Source organism: Delphinus delphis, chromosome 9, assembly GCF_949987515.2.
Source record: "Delphinus delphis chromosome 9, mDelDel1.2, whole genome shotgun sequence".
Classification (NCBI taxonomy): Eukaryota; Metazoa; Chordata; class Mammalia; order Artiodactyla; family Delphinidae; genus Delphinus; species Delphinus delphis.
The window spans coordinates 50,822,124-50,839,563 of NC_082691.1; the positions used below are offsets into that span (position 1 = coordinate 50,822,124).

The following is a 17,440-nucleotide window of genomic DNA, read 5'->3' on the forward strand; positions in this document are numbered from 1 at the left end:
ATGGATGTTCTGGGTTTTCCCTCCTGTATACAGACTCCCTCCTCCCTTTAGCTGATGGGCCAGCGGAGGAGATTCATTCATTTGAATGCAGAGACTAAAAGTATAATTCGAGTGCCTGCAGGTACGGCCTGACCTGAACTGTTCACGTCTCAAAATGCCTGTCACTCGTTATTGAATAACATCTGCTGCTTTATTCATTTGTGTCTCCTGCTTGGGTGCTTGAGACATCTAAGTTTGTCGCATCTCCTTAGTTTTCTCTGCGTCCCCCGCTTTCGCGCTCCCTTCTGTGTACCAACCACATGGGCTTTTCTGATCCTCAGGCACGCTCTTCCCTTAGCCTCCTCACCCAACTCCTACTCATCCTCAGTCTCCATGTGAACGCCTCTTCCCCAGTGGAGTCTTTCCTGATGCCTACTCCAGAATTTTCTTTTGGCTTACATCTATTTATCCTGCTAGACTTAAGCTTCTTGAGAGCAGGTGTTATCTGTCCAATCCACTAGAGCCCTGCCAGTACCTGACACCAGGCAGACACTGGTATGACCCTGGAGCTCACTCAGCTGCTTGGGGGATGAGCTGACTAAAGGAAGGGGTAGCACTGGAACTCACCTTTCCAAAGAAAATGGCTCCCTCCTCCCAGACAAAGGAACAACACCCGCAGGCCCCGGGTCACTAGGTGGCAAGCTGCTGTATTTGCTATAAAAAATCCTCCCCCAGTACAGTCTCTGTACTCTGCTAGCCCTGTCTCACCTCTCATGAGGACAATGGCAAGTGGGTAGGGGACAAAGGCTTCTTTTTTTTTTTTCTGTCCAAAGCTTGTAAGTTTCCCCAAGAAAGCCTATTCCTTAACCCACTATGTGTGATGTAAAAACTGTCCTGAGCCCAGTTGCAAGGCAGATGGCAACTCTGGAAAAAAATGATGCAGGTACACTTAGCAACATTCACAAAAGGATATGCCGATCAAAAAAAGTATCATCAGAACTAATGAACTATTCTTTCCTCCATCATTTTGGATGAGTTAAGAATTCTCATGTATAAATCTGACATAGCTTTGTCCTTGGGAGAGCTGTGCAGCTTAAACTTTTTGATGGCCTTTAAAAATCTGTAGATGATAAGAAATGTTTCAACACAATAAAAAAAAATCTGTAAAAAGCTGCACTGGTTTTAACATTTACGAAGAATACACCAGAGTATTAATAATTCTCTTGTCATTAATCATTGTCCAGAGTTAAATATCATTTTGTTAACCACTAAGTCTGTATTAAAATTACTCCAAAGAGTAAATATAAATTAGAAATATTTCTCCCCTGGACCACTTCTTTTTCTCTAAGCACAACTTTTATTTCACCTTCAGGCACATTTTTTCATTTGAAAAGATAACTATGCTTTCAAAGTGAACTGAATTACAAGCCTTTTTTAATGACTACATTTCAGTGAATGGGTAAAGAAAAAGCTATTTAATCTAACTTAAAGTTTCACTTCAGCACTCAGCTAAATAGAAGATTTCAAAGGAAATTCTGCTTAAAGATATGATAAAATACCATACGATCCTGGCTTCAAGAGAAATTCGATTTCAGTAAGTTGAGCAAATGAGCTTATTAGTCAAAGTGAACTTATAAGGTCTCTATAGGTTTCATAAACTGAAGCAAACTAGTTCACTTGAATTGCTATGCATCTCCCTAGTATTTCTTAATGCGAAACAATGTATTTGTAGAAATCATCATTCTTTCTCAGGGGATAATTTACCAGGCTCTCATTTCAACTTAAAATCTTGAATTCTACAGGACACATTCATACAAAATGTCAAAGTTCAGGAACACTTAGACACTAAAAGAAATGTTTTATAACATTAAAGTTTTTAGAACATGTATAATTCCATTTATATTCTCAAGCTTTTCAATTCTATTTATCTTAAAATTAGTTTCATAAACTTTCATAAACTTTATAATAAAATTTAAAACTTTATAATAAAAACTTTATAATAAAAACTTTATAATAAAATTAGTTTCATAAACTGTTATGATTATAATTCAATATCATTACATAATATATTTGAGAAATGTCTGGTAACTCTCTTGTTATTAGGTAATTTAATGATTCAAATATCCTGTTATTATTTTGATGTTATTTGCACTTATTAAGTTACCTTTTAATGAAAACACAAACAAAAAACCTTTTCCAAAAAGTATCAGAAAGATTTTTAGTTTGAAGATGGGGAAAGCAAAGTATGGTTAAGCAAAAAGGTCTCTCCAACTGCACGGTTGAGTCTCTAACAAGATAAGTAATTCTCTGTATCAACTGTTATCACCCAGGAAAATACCCTACCAGGCAGAAAACTGCTGTTCATACTATCCAGAGTGAACTAAAGTAGAAATTAAAGAAAGCCAACTATGAAATCTATGTGAAAAATAAGAAATAAGCAGCTCCTAATCAACTGAGAAATGAGATTGATAAGCTCTTTATGTGCCCAGTTGAATACGGCATTGAAACACAAGGACCAAGCTTATCTCATGTTTGTTTTCTTCAAGTGGCTGCAAATAGATAATGGCTACCAGCAGGATCTACCTTACAAGTACACAGTCTAGTTCCACAAGTAGATCACAATGGCACCAAATTCATACCTTTTCACAAGAAGGGAGATTTACTGTCAATATTAAATTGGCAGCAAATGAACAGGGAAGCGAGAGACTGAAAACAAAAAACTCATCACACAGATGCAAACTAACACCCCTCACACAGACATAGTCTCAAAAAGTGTTTCATGTTATCTTGTGCCGGTTATGGGTACCTGCAGCGACCGATGGACACTGAGTGGCAATCATCTCCTTGTCACCTCTGTGCTTGATCACATGTCACACCTTGCCCTTCACTTCAGCACCTCAGCTCTCGAAGACTCACAGTACACAAGGCCAGTTTCTCATGAGATGTTTCAGGATTGTGAGCTATTGATGTTACAGGTCATGCCAGTAATCCTGGACCAACACACAAGCTTCTCCCCAGTCAGAAAGAACATGCAAAAAATTCCTTATCAGACAGTTGGCAGGAGCGCAAGGGAAATTGATTTTTATGTCATATTTGTTGGTAGAATATCCCTGGCTTCAAAGCAAAGTTTAGAGTAACAGTACACAGTTACTAAAGACTAATTAAGTTCCGAAGTTTATCACTGGCTAAACTCACATTGTATCTGTGATACAAAGCAGATATTTAAGAATGGTGAACCTATGACCCTGTACTTATGCTTGACTAACTAACTGGCAATTCTTTCCCTGAGTCAGCTAAGCCAGGTTTTGCTGTTCTAAGAGAAAAGTTAAATTCAAAGAGGGTAAAGCTTACAGGGAAAAATATCCCATTATTTAAAAAGGAAGGGAGGGAGGGAGGGAGGAAATCCTACCATCACCATTCTGCATGCTACTCAGGCACTGAAGAGGTTTACCCAATGAAATTACTTTTCACCATTGGTTTCAGGATACAAGACCATTAAAATTAGAAAACACTAAAAAAAAATCCCATTATAGTTTCATGAAATCTGCCTGCTGTGGAAAAATATCAAAATGCAGTCTCACATAGGCTGATCATGTTAGAGTATAATATTTATTAAATTTCATCATTTATGATCACTCTCACAACCAAATTAACCCTAACACAACTTTCACATTTAGAAACACAGACGGCAAACTGATTTTTCAACTATTTTGCTTACATTACTTTTCAACTGTCATGCAGTGCTCATAATTAGGACATACTACTATACATTAACACTCTCATATTATGCTTATTAAGAACCAAATTCAGAGGGTAGAAAAATGCCAACATAAATTCATTCTCCAGAACTGCCCACGAATGTATTGTCACTGTTCTTTCTAATCATATATTTATAGTACATTCTTCAGTAAAAGGTATAACTGTAGTCACATAACAATAGTTATGATGAGGCAATATCATTTCAAGAAAGAAATACAACAAATGAAACTAAAAATTGAAGAGAAGCAATCGGAGCATATAAAAATCATTTGAGAACACCACATAAACTCCAATGTTTTCCACTTTCCAGTTGGAAAGAACATGCACAAAGTTTTCTTAAGACAGTTGTCAGGAGTGCATGAAAAATTGGCTTTCATGTCATGTATGTTGAGAGAAGATCAATGTCATTGAGGAAAAGGGACTGTGTTCATTATCTTTTGGGTCTGTCTATATCATCTATAGCTGAGAGAAGTTTTTGTCTTGCTTTCTTATTGATATGGGATCCCAGGCAAACATTTACCAGATTGGTCAGCTGCTTCGTCGAATACTCCTGCTCAAAAAAAGAAGATTCAAATTTAGTACACTAAAACACATGTATGTGATCAATGCAAAAAACAGGCAGACAGATATTCAGGTCTCAGTGGATAGTTACTGAGCACTAGAAATCAGTGTAAAGCAGTGGAAACTGTAGTCAAGACATGGAAGACACACTGTTTACAGAGCTGTTAATAGTGGGGAATAAGGATACCTATAGTACACACTTGAAACAGGAAACACTAGAATGTTTTTAATACGGCACATGACATACCAATTAAGATCACACATTATGCTTCTTTCTATGACAGTCTTTGTTATTAGGTTATCAAAATACACTGACATTTCAAAATTTTAAGATGCCACTAAGTAAGCAGTTTCTAGCACTGTACATTTTGCAAACATTTTAGGTAAAAGAAAAAAATCTCCAACCACAGAACAACTCTTCTGAGATATAACAAATGAATAAGGTAACAAAGGACAAAAAGTTACTGGTTTTTAAACCCTCGTATTATAATTGGTAGCTAGAAAGTACAATTAAGACTACAGTTGACCCTTGAACAATGCAGGGATGAGGGGTGCTGACCCTCCATGCAGTGGAAAACCTGCACATAATTATAGTTAGCCCTCCTCATCAAGGTTCCTCTATATTCGAGGATTCAACCAACTGAGGATGATCATGTAGTACTATAGTATTTACTATTGAAAAGATTTGCATATAAGTGAACCTGTACCGTTCAAATCCATGTTGTTCAAGGGTCAACTATGTAAGTATTATTTTGCTGTACAAATCAATTTAGTTCCTGAATTTCAGATAAGTTGTTAGGATGAGCATGAATAGGAGCTCATCAGAAAGTTTTATATCTTCATTTGGTTCTGGAGGATGAAGAGTAAGAGTTCAGCTCAGGAAAGAGTTGTGTACTAGCATCTAATAAGAAAAGAACATGTCTTCACTGGAGGTAACCAATAAAACAGTGCAATTTCAAAACATGAGAAAGAGTTCATCTTAAAAATTCAGCAAACTGCTCAGTTTGTGTATCTGATCTCTGAGAGCACCTGTAAACACCTCATAAATTCTCTCAAGCAATCACTCAACATTTAGAAAGTACCACCCAAGCACTGCACTAGACATTGTGGAAAGTTCTCTGAAAACAGGACAATCCGGGCTGCTGGGAAAATTTCACCATATTACAAGTATCAGTTAGTTAAAGCTTTTCCAAAATACGATTACTAAAAATTTTAGTCCACTATATTAAAAGAAGAAACCCTAAAATGGGCATCGTTCTTACATCAAATAATGGACCTCTACGAGCTGTGCTTTTTCTCTTCAGCTACTTGTCCTTTTACCCCAAATCCCTTCCTCAGTACCAACCCCAAAGTGTTTACAGCTTACTTTATTAAATGGATTCTAGCAACATCAGCAGTTCATCTGCAACTGGTTTAGCATTTTGGTTCTCAAATGACGGAGGTCAATGGGACAAAAAGTGGTGACATTTTTCTCAATTCTGGTGTATTGATTAAATCACTGAAAATAACATGTACATTTCTACTTTGCTCCCAAAGATCTGAAACTGCCCTACAGTGGGCACGTTTACACGAAGTTCAGGCTAATGGTCCAGACTAAAACTCATTTCATTTATCTACAGTGTTGAAACTAGAAAGGATGAGCCTGATAAAGTAAATATAAATAATTCCTTACTTCCTTACCCAGTCAAATGAAATAAAAATTTACTTAGCTTTTACCCATGATGTTTACAGTATTAATAAATGTGAACACTAGAGTTACTGATGGAATAAGATTTGGTGATAATTTTTAACACTTCTCATATTTTCATTAAATCTGTCTTCACATACTGCCTATCTAGACAAATGATATATAATAACAACTATACCGAAAAGCTCCCTGTATTGAGCATTCTCTGGTGATATATGTTGAGTTGAACTGTGTCAAAAAAATTCAGCATCCACAATAACACTTGCTATAAGTAGTATTTTTCTCTACTTACCTATATATTCACACAAAAGAAAAATAATCTCACCTATACTTAAGGTAAAATCTAATGTAGGATGAGGTTAAATTTAGCTCTTTAAATATTAATATACCAATCATCACTACTACATGTCAGCGTGTTCAGGCCATCACCCATTCATTGTTCAGGGCTACAAGAAGGTTTAAGTTACATAACAGACTTTAGCTTGTGAATCATTTCAATGTTGCTATATTCAATTTGTCCTGATGTTAACCAATTTCAGCCTTCTCCTACAACACAGCTGCAGGATAAACACAGCTAAAGTTCAGACTCTGGCTGTTTTTCCAGATAATTACTGCTACAGTTCACAAAGTCTCAAAAGGATTTGATCAGGCAAAGGACATTGCATAAACAGTGTGAATATGGTGAAGAACTGGCATAAGTAGTTCATGCTAAAAAAGCAAATGTTTCTATTTCACCCATATGATTTTGAATTATATACTAGACAAGAACAGCACAATGGATAAGGAATAAAAACTTAATTAACTGTTTCCCAGCTCTCACCCTATGCTCTTTGATCCAGCGTTCCATGTCATTCTCAGTTAGATAGTAAGCTTTAATATAGGTTTCCACAAATTCTTTATCTGGAATTGGTCTGATATCTGTTAGTTTTTCAAGTTTCATTAAAAACTGCTGAAAATCCAATTGCATCAAGGCACGACCCTCATTACTACACTTCTTGACGTTGGCATATCTAAGACACACAAGAATTAAAACACATAAATGATGGGATGGTTAGAAAAAGAAACCTTTAGGTACTTAAACTTTTCTCTAATCCACATTTGGTGAGATTCTATGAGAAAAAAGAGCACATGAGCCTTGAGTCAGAAGGACTGGGTTGTGTTCCAGCCCTGTCACCAAGCAGTCAACTTACCTATCGGGGCCTCAGTTTCCTCATTTGCAAAGCAAAAAGATCAAATAACTTCTAAGGTTTCTTCCTGCTCTACAGACCATAGTTCTGCCTACTCAATTAACATAATCATCTGTAAGAATGTTAAACTGGTATTTAACTGGTATTCCAGTTAATCTGGCTGCCAAGAATTATTTATAAAACTAAGCTATGAATATTCCCAAGTAATCTTAGCTTCATAAAACTGTTCAATATTTTAACTACTCAATGCAAAGAAAACAAATGAAATAACTCTCCCGTAAACATTCAGCAAACCTAAGAAACATGTAAGCATATAAGCAAAGAAAGTACATACATATTTTTCATAAAAAAACACTTTATAGACTTATTCTGAGACCCCACACTACTAAAAAACTGTGTTCTAAGGTGGACTAGTAATAAGAATAAATATGTTAACCCTAACAGTACATTTTATTATTCATAAGTCAGTGTCTCATTCCTTCAAGCATACAAAATGTGGAGAATTCAACACTAGGAAATGAGGTACTTCCCCTAAGGAAATCTGCAAGAAAACTAGTTTATATTATTTAAAGTGACCAAGCTTTTTTTTTTTTAAATAAGAAGTGTTTTATACACAAATATTACATTTGTTATTCACTTTTCTACCATTAAATAAATTTGTTAACAGTACAATCCAGTCATGATTGTTGACCGAGAGCCATTTTGGGATTTACAGCACTGCTGGTTTCAACCCTAACCCTAACAGACTGGATGGTGTATTATACAAAATGCCAAGGCTGTTGTCAGCTTGTCACCGTCACTTCCACTTTCAAACACATTCATTTTTATGACAAATAAGAAACGATGAGAAATCAGATAAATGATAGTGTGAAAATTCAACTGATGTGCAATTCTAGATCACTGTGAATGGTCTTTGAAATAGCAGTTTGCTTTCCAGGGATATTTTAAATGTATTACTGATTCTTATTTGTATTCTAGATGTTACAGGCAGAGTAAGCATGGTCTCTAAGTGGGAAAATTACTTTTGATCTGTAAACTCAACATATGAAAGATTGATACAGTTTACAATGATATAATAATGATATTAACAGTGATATAGTGGTTATGAGGACTGATTTTACCATTAGAAAATGAGGAGTTCATAAGCCTTCTCTGCATTTAAAAACTGTGTGAACTTGGACAAGTTACTTAACCTCTTTAGCCTTGAGTTTCTGAGGCTAGGTTATCTCTCTGTTGACAAAACAGCGAGAATACTACCACCAAAGAGAGTTTATGTTAGGATTTGGTGATAGAATCCTGTGAAGGGCTTGTTTCAATAAATGACAAATAGCACTCAATGAATGCTATGTATAATCAACATTGTAATAATTGTATTAGGTAATAATAATTATTACTAGTTTAATTTTCAGATAACCATTAGATGCTGCATTCCTCACTCCTCTACTAGGTGATTCTAAGTCACCAGCAAGAAAAAAAAGTGACAACAGTGGCGTTTAAGCTCTCTTTTCTAATTACATTCCAAAGTTAAACCTGAATTACTATGAGACTGTCTGCTATTTATCACTATTTATCACTATCTCTACCTATTCTCTGCATCCATTAGTGATAACATATAATGTTATTCATATATTATGATTTATCACTGAAGAATCAGATAATGCTTTCATGAAAAACTTACCCTTCCACAATTGTTCTATTAGCCAGACGTATACAATGTTCCCAAAGTATATTAGACACGGGCAAGGGTATCCGAACTCTCTTAGAAACTTCATTTAACCTCGTGTTAAACTGCTCAAATTCCTAAGAAGACAAAAATCGTGGCCATATGTTAATATAATTATAATGTTACATTGCTTTCCCATCTTAGAGGCAAAAAAAGATTTTAAAATGCTCAGAATGAAATCAAGTAAAACAAAGAGAGATAATGCCAAAGATAATTTGGACTTAGTGTGAAGTGTTTTTTTAAGTATATCAAATTGAATAAATCATGTTGTAATACAGAGTACACTACATTTCATCTCAAAGGAAATAAGTGTCATTAACTGATTAAACAATGTTCAAATGTTTCTACATCTCAAATTTTTGTATGACTGTCAGTATGGATTAAAAAGGATTAATAACTAATGTATCTTTAAAAATATCTTTAAGAAACCCATATTTTAAAAAAGCGTTTGAATGAGCTTTCACCTCAGAGTGAATTATTTGTAATTTGTAGCTGTACACCTTACAGAGCAATCTGATAAATTATTCTCTTTCCTAAACATTCTTTTAAAGTAAATAAATTATTACTTACTGAATGATTCAAAAGTAATGTAATAGTTGTAAATTTTTAGCACCAAAAAACTCCATAATATACATTATCTCATTACGTATAGAAAAACTGAACATTTTTATTACTTATTAGTACCTTTTGTGATACCACTCTACTAAAAAATATACGTAACTAATTTAGACAATTTCAACAGCTACATGAAAGCAGCAGATGGTTCACCCTTCAGTAAATTTATTTCTGATTTCTTTCGACTATTATCATCTAAATATGTTCATTTACAAAAGTAAATGCTGTTGATCCTTTCTCGACAATACAGTTCAAATAATTTTAACAAGCCTTAAAATGATATATTTTTCTTTAGTTTCCTCAATAGAGAAACTACACAATGTGTACCAAGACTGACATGTATTCAAATAACACACAGGTGGAAAAAAATCTGATCATCACCAATCAAGCTACCACATGATCGTTGTGTTATCTCTGGCTGCTTCCTAAATCACAATTTTTTAATGATTTTTGACAGTTAACTGCTTTTAATCATTTATGAGAAAGAAGTAGGTCTTCAGTCCACTAAGCTTACTTTTGAAAATCAAAGTAAATAAGTAATTGCTCTTCCTCTTTTTCATTTCATGAATCTAGCAAAACAGTATTTGCTACTGTATTTATGCTTCACTACAGTAAACTCTGCTTTAGATTTCAAGAGTCATAATTCAATACTTTTCATTAATATTTTAAAGATAAATTTATAGGCTTACTATATGAAATGCCATTCTACTCATTGCTAAATCCAACGTTCAAGAATGCTTATTGTTAAATGAATAATAAAACTATTTCATTTTACTTATGATTCTTTTGGGACAGATTCTTTTGCAGACTGCTTTTACCTAAAGGTTTGGACTTGGAAAAGTAACAGAACAAAAGTTATCATAAAAGTTTATTTTCTTTTTTTAAATAAATTTATTTATTTATTTTTGGCTGCGTTGGGCCTTCTTTGCTACACACAGGCTTTCTCTAGTTGTGGCGAGCGGGGGCTACTCTTTGTTGTGGTGCGCGGGCTTCTCATTGCAGCGGTTTCTCTAGTTGCAGAGCACAGGCTCTAGGCGCACGGGCTTCAGTAGTTGTGGCATGTGGGCTCTAGAGCGCAGGCCCAGTAGTTGTGGCGCATGGGCTTAGCTGCTCCGCGGCATGTGGGATCTTCCCGGACCAGGGCTCGAACCCATGTCCCCTGCATTGGCAAGCGGACTCTCAACGACTGCGCCACCAGGGAAGCCCTAATGTATCTCTTTATTGCTGTCCCTGCGCTGGCATATAAATTCCTTGATGGCACGTAAGTTCCTTAACTCACAACTATATTGCCAGCACCTAGATCAGTACATGGCATATGTCAGGTGATTTATAAATATCTCTTGATGCATAAATGAAAAAAAAATTACCACAATTCTTTCCAGAAAACTTATAAATGTTAAGTCATTGAACACAAAGGTATTTGCATGACACATTGCAAAAGTAATGTGATTTCTGGAAAAAAAACTTAGAATAATCAGGGGTGTAGTCTCTTGCTAATGAATATACACAACTCTAGAAATATCTTCTAATTAAACAGAAATATCCTCTTGTCACTACAGTCATGGCCATTGAGGTTACATAATATGAAGCCAGCTAAGACACACTAATCAGACTCTAATTCAAAATGGGATATTACTGAGCAAAACCAAAAAATCTACAAAGTATTCTTGGGTCTAAAAGAACACAAAATTTGGAAAGAAATCCTAATCCAACTCAGGGACTTTAATATCACAAGAATGCAAGAATGTGGTACAAACTATAATCTCAGAATTTTGGAGCTATTGCAATTACAGGAATAATTCCCTTAGTAGAATTATCTTTAACAGAGATGTTTCCAAGAATACTTGCCTTTAACAGTGCATCTACATATATGTTGTGCTGTGACATAATTTCTTTTACATCCCATTTCACATTAGCCATTAGGAGCAGCATCTGTTCATAATCAATGGCTTTACCAGCTACAATCCAGTAAATTGGTTTGCGTAGTTCACTGGCTGTTGAGACGGTCTGAAATAAATTTCACAGAAATGAAACCAAATATTTTCTAAAAGTATAAAATTTCTAAAATATATTTTGTTCCTGTTTCTAGCACACATCATATGTGAAAATAAAACACTATACACTTGGAGATTTAAATTATGAAAATACTTTAACTTGTGGGCAAGGAAGGGTCTTACTCAAAACATAATTTTGAGATATTCAACAAACTTGAGGCCACTGACAATTCAACTAAAAAACTACAGATTTTTTCACTTCTCTCCATTTCCATTTCCACTTGCACCTCAAGATCCCATCATCTCTCACCCACATTAGTCTAAAAGTCTTCAAACCAGTCTCCTGCCTCTAGGTTTGCCATCTGAGGTCCATTCTTCACACTTCCCCCAAAGTGCTTTCTAAAACACACACCTCACCATGCTACTCACCACCTCTTTCAAATCTTCCAGTAGCTTCCCAGTACCCTTGGAACAAAGTCCAGCTCCTGGCTGGGAGCACTGTATGTCATGTGACTTCTGCTTAATCACTTCGGCCATCTTTCTCATCACTGGCCCCCTTCCCCGCTCTGAGAACTTGAATTTTCCTTAGCTGCTCACAGGCACCGTGCTCTCTCATCTGTAGGTCTTCATATAAGCCACTACCTTAGTCGAAATATACTCCTCTCACCCTCTTTCTCTCTGGTCCAGTTTAAACATCAGTTTCTCAAGACAGCCGTTCTAGATAACCTCCCCCAAACCATACCCCTTCTCCGCCTCCAGTCAAGGTTAAATATCCTGCCACTGTTTCTTTCCCTTAACTATACTTTATTGTAATATAGTTTTAATTGGCTCTTTCTCTTATTAGACTAAAAGTTATAAGAGGTACTCAATAAGTATGTATTTAATACAGGAATTCATGAATGAATAAACAAGTATTCTAATCCACCTCTCCTGAGGTTGAGAGACTGACCACTAGTTTAAAAAAAAAACGAAACACCTAAATAACATGTGACAGTCCTATCCTGCTCACAGTTGAAATGATATATAAGACATGTCTGACCTGAGAATAAAACTGCTGAAGAAAGGGTTTTTTGACTGCAGGCATCACAGCATCCAGATGTGGCTGAAGGAACTCAAACTGTTCAGCCAAGAATACCCTAAAGGGAATAAATAATCCACCATGTAAACAAAACATAGGATTTAGAGCCTGTCAATATTTTTTGTGTAACTAATCTTTAAGATCTCTGAGCAAAAGTTTAACAATTAAAATTATTTTCCATTTTAAACAACTACCTTGCATTGCCACTTGACACACTCATTTACAATTCACACAAAAATTAATGCTGAGTTATCACTGAACGTGAGGTGATGTGAAAGAAGGATGACTTCAAAGGAGCTAATCTGGTTACCACAAGGTGTACAGTTATGCTGCTTTGCATGTAAGATATGAGCACAGATAACACAAAAGATTGAAGAAAGAATACAACAGTATTTTTAGAAGGATTTCCCATGTAATTACACACATCAGACCCATGAATTCACAGATTTAACACCTGACACTTTTTAGAAATAACCCAAACATTCATAACAGGAAATAAAATGGAACTTGGCTGAGACACAGACGTGAACTTCACATGCATACACGAGACATACACGTGCATGAATCGGAATCATTCAGCTGAAGACTGCTGGTAGTCACACTGTTTTTCACTACTCTTTGTTATATACAAAACCTCTTAAATTATACTGGACCATATTTTATGGAAGAAGTTATATGCTCTCACTTTATTAAAGAACTTGGGGATTTATAAAGGTCAGGATGCACTCCTGCTGATGTCAAGGATCGACTACATTTAACACTAAACTGACAATGTAACTACAGTTTCTCTAGAATTGTAATTCAATGGCAAACTATAAAGTACTATACTATAATATGCTTTTCTAAAGTCTTACTTAAACCAAGGATCATGCTGCTAAAGAATGAAACTTAAAAGATTACCCTCCTTCCATTTATACACCTGAAAATCAACCATGCCATTTTAAAAACTGATTCGTAATCTAGTTTAGGATATACTTCTCAGAAATATTGAGTAATTTAAGGAATATTTAGAAGTGGGAAATGCATACAGCTAGAATACAGTGCTTACTTTTATAATCTTTCTTAAATATTTAATGGCAAAGCAACTGTTTTTAACAACTTACAAGGATTCTGTGGCTACCACTCTTTCCGCCAACCCATACAATGTATCCCCAAATGTCAAAACCACTAGGTGACTGAGGTGAGGGCTCGGTACCTTCTCCTTTCTCTCTTCTGCTGCTGTGAGCGTGGCAGTAGGATCAGCTGAAACTTCCTGAAAATATAACATACATATACACACACAGCCTGAAATAGCAAATCTAATAGCAATAACCCATGTGATTTTACAAAACTGGAGCTATAATTAAAATGCTCTCAGGCATACATTAATTACACTTAGTTTCAGTTCTTTTTTTCCTCCTTTTACATTTTCTAACTACTAGAACTTTCCTTTTTATACTAAGTGAAAATGATCCAACTCCATATGCTATTATCTGTGCATGACCTAAAATTGGCCAACACAAGGAATCTTTATGAATTGACAAATATTTCACAGAGACAATAGTGAGATGCCCTTCAAGAACTTGTAAATGAGGAAGAACAGACTGCCTCTCCAGGACCAGGCTGGTAAAATCCAAAATTATGGTGTGATTAACCATTTCACACCTAAACCTTAATCAAGGTAACTTTGGTATAATCCCAAGAGGCAGGACTAAAATGTTGTTCTAAACTGAAACAGAAGCAACTGTATTGTATATCTCTAGGGATAGATTACTGACCTGAAGGAAGATGGTAAATGGAAATAAAAGAAAGGGATGCCCAAAGAGCAGAGTGAGATGAGCCTTATAAGATCCTCAAAGAAAACTACAGCACAAAAATTGAATACAAACAAATCTAAAAGTGTACAAAATGTAAATCTGGATTACTTTTTAAATCAATTACATAATCACAAATCTCTAACATTTGCCTTACGAATAAAAGAGACATCAAATGCATAGGACCCTGGGAGTATAACAGGTTTATAAATTTTGCAAAATGGAAATAATACATTATAAAACCTTTCAAGTTAGAAAATGTTTTTATTCTTGTTTAGTTCTTTTTTATATCCTGTATTCTACTAAAGGTATTGTCTCTCTTCAATCTCTAATTACTCAATTAGCATTTAAAAGTTATTTTGGGAACAACTGTGCTTTCTCTAAGGAGAATCAGGATAAGGGAACTACGCAAGTTAATCAATGTCACAGCTCCACTATTTATTTCCTTCTACTAAAAAGGAAAATAATCACCCCACTACTGCCAAAAACAACAACAACAACACACAAATCACAAAATTACATATGGTTTGGTACCAATTGGGTGCCTGTGCTATTTAATTTAATTCTGGTGGCTATTTAATACTTTTATTATTATTACTTTTAAGATTTATTTATTTATTTGGCTGTGCCAGGTCTTAGTTGCAGCACACGGGATCTTTGTTGCAGCATGTGGGATCTAGTTCCCTGACCAGGGATCAAACCCAAGCCCTCTGCATTGGGAGCGTGGAATCTTAACCACTGGACCACCAGGGAAGTCCCTGAGGGGGCTATTTAATCACCATCTACCAGACTGTCCAAGTGAAGAACCTTAGAATCATTCTTGAACACCCCCTCTTCCTTTGCACCTCCCTCATGCCTAAACAGACACCTCTCTTGTTTGTTTCTCCTCATGTCATTACTTCAGTAATACCTAGGTGATCTTTCTAAAATGGAGATGTGATCATACCACTCCGTAATTTAAAAGTCTCAACTGACGATCCCTTCCTTACAGAAAAAAAGCCTAAACTTGTTGCCACGATATTACTCCTTTACAAACAGCTACCTTGCCAGTCTCATTTCAAGATAATCTCTACACCCCTAAGGTCTAGTCACACTGGGCTGCTTACTACACCTGTCCTACTGACACTCCTGTCGTACCAGCTCTCTTCTCCTTGCCTGCCTGGCTCTTACCTCATTGTTTAAGTAGGAACTCATATTCACCTCCTTTCTATAACTTTCTCAGTCTCCCAAGAAAAATAACTATCTTACTTGTGTTAATATTGCGTATACATATACCTGTTATGTGGCATACTGCATACTTTATCAGTTGTTGTTTTCTAACTCTCCTACCTCATTGTGAGTTCTTGGTGGGTAGGGACCAATTTCACCCTCCTTGTACCTTAAGTCCTTGGCATGCCTGTTGACATTAGCAGGCCCTCTGTTAGTTTCATTGATGGAGATGTTGATAAGAATCTTCTCTTCCTCTCCTATTATCCTCTTTCAAGCCCATTCCAACCAGGTTTTTGTCTGCTCCACTCCAAAGAAAGAGTAAGCAAGGTCCCCACCAGCCTCCTTATGGCCAAATCCAATAACCAACTCTGAATATCCATCTCTGAACATTCCCCCTGATCTTTAAACACTGGGTTCAGTCCTGAGACTTCTCTGACTTACATTCTACTCCCTACATGATTTCATCCGGTCTCACAGTTTTAAATGCCATCCACATGCCAACAGCTCAAAATTTATATACTTGCCCTGAACCCTCTCTCACCTCTAGTGCATTTAACATATCTGAAACTGAACTCTTGATGTCCTCTTCAAGTGTGTCCTCCTAAAAGTCTTATCCATCCCCATTATGGCACCTCCATTCTCCAGAAGTCAGGTGCCATCCTTGATTCTTCTCAGTGTCACACTCCTCTTATAATCCATCAACAAATCTTTATGTGTCTACCTTCAAAACAGATCCATTTAGGGAAATACACTTGAAGAGAGCAAGAAAGTCCCAAACTATCAAGCTGACATAAATAAATGGTATGTGCTTATTGCACGCTTAAATGGAAAAGCTCTTAAACGGATCCATGTTTCAGCTTATACTAGTATAGTAAGGAAAGGACACACAACTCTTTGAAGACTTTAAAAAAATGAAACTTTAATCAATCTTTACTCTCACAGTCAAACTTATATTTTTAGCCTTTCCTGCCAGTAATGTACTAACTAACACAAAGAAAATTCATATTTATGGACTTTTCTGGATCAATTTAAAATACATTTTTATTATCAAAGATTCAAAGTTGGCCACAGGTCTTAAACAGTTTAGCATCACCAGGTAGATAACTAAAAATTCACATTTCTGGTACCATTACCACCTACCCCAACTTCCTTTCCTGCTTGTCCACTATTAGACAATTTTTCTTAGACTTTTATTTGATGTGTCAAACAAATTTTCTTAGTTTACGGTGAATTTAGATGATAAACAATTTCAGGTGGCATTTTAAAGAACATGATGATTCCATTTTGCCTTTTACAGCTTAAAGAGAAGCAAAACTCAGAAGATATATATGGAGAAAATAAAATCACCAAAAAAGTGCTTACTAAAGTTTTAACTAACACATAGGAGAAATATAAGGAAAAATACTACCTCCATCCAGTGGTTCCAAATTAGGCTATAAATTATTTTAATAGCCAAAGAATGTATTGAATAGCAAGAAACCAATTAATGTTCTCTGCCAATGTAGATGCAAATTAATGAAGTGAAGAAAATTTATATACCAGCTTATGAAAACCTGAGATCAAGGTCTAGTAAATGACAAATATATTTTTTAAAATAATAAAATGATTATTATATTATTATATTATATATTATATATATTATATATATATTATATATTATTATATATTATATATTATATTATTATATATTATATATATAATATATATATAATATATATTATATATAATAATATAATATATATTATATTATTAAAATAAAATAAAATAATAAACTGATGCTTATCAGTATGCGTAATAACTTAACACATAAAACACTGCAAATTTTCAGAAAAACTTCTACTGTATTGTTGTAGAG

At 35.2% G+C, this 17,440-nt stretch overlaps 1 protein-coding gene across 1 annotated transcript in view; it reads right to left on the reverse strand.

The window, feature by feature from the left end:
* Positions 1 to 3,559: 3,559 nt before the first annotated feature.
* Positions 3,560 to 17,440, reverse strand: part of VPS50 (VPS50 subunit of EARP/GARPII complex) — a 140,953-nt gene continuing 127,072 nt past the window's right edge. Inside the window, exons 23-28 of the mRNA XM_060020518.1 lie at positions 13,687 to 13,835; positions 12,545 to 12,641; positions 11,360 to 11,518; positions 8,852 to 8,973; positions 6,807 to 6,996; positions 3,560 to 4,288 (exon numbers count right to left, since the gene is read on the reverse strand). Of these exons, the coding sequence (XP_059876501.1) occupies positions 4,169 to 4,288; positions 6,807 to 6,996; positions 8,852 to 8,973; positions 11,360 to 11,518; positions 12,545 to 12,641; positions 13,687 to 13,835 (837 nt within the window). The 3' untranslated portion in view covers positions 3,560 to 4,168. The remainder of the gene's footprint in view (positions 4,289 to 6,806; positions 6,997 to 8,851; positions 8,974 to 11,359; positions 11,519 to 12,544; positions 12,642 to 13,686; positions 13,836 to 17,440) is intronic.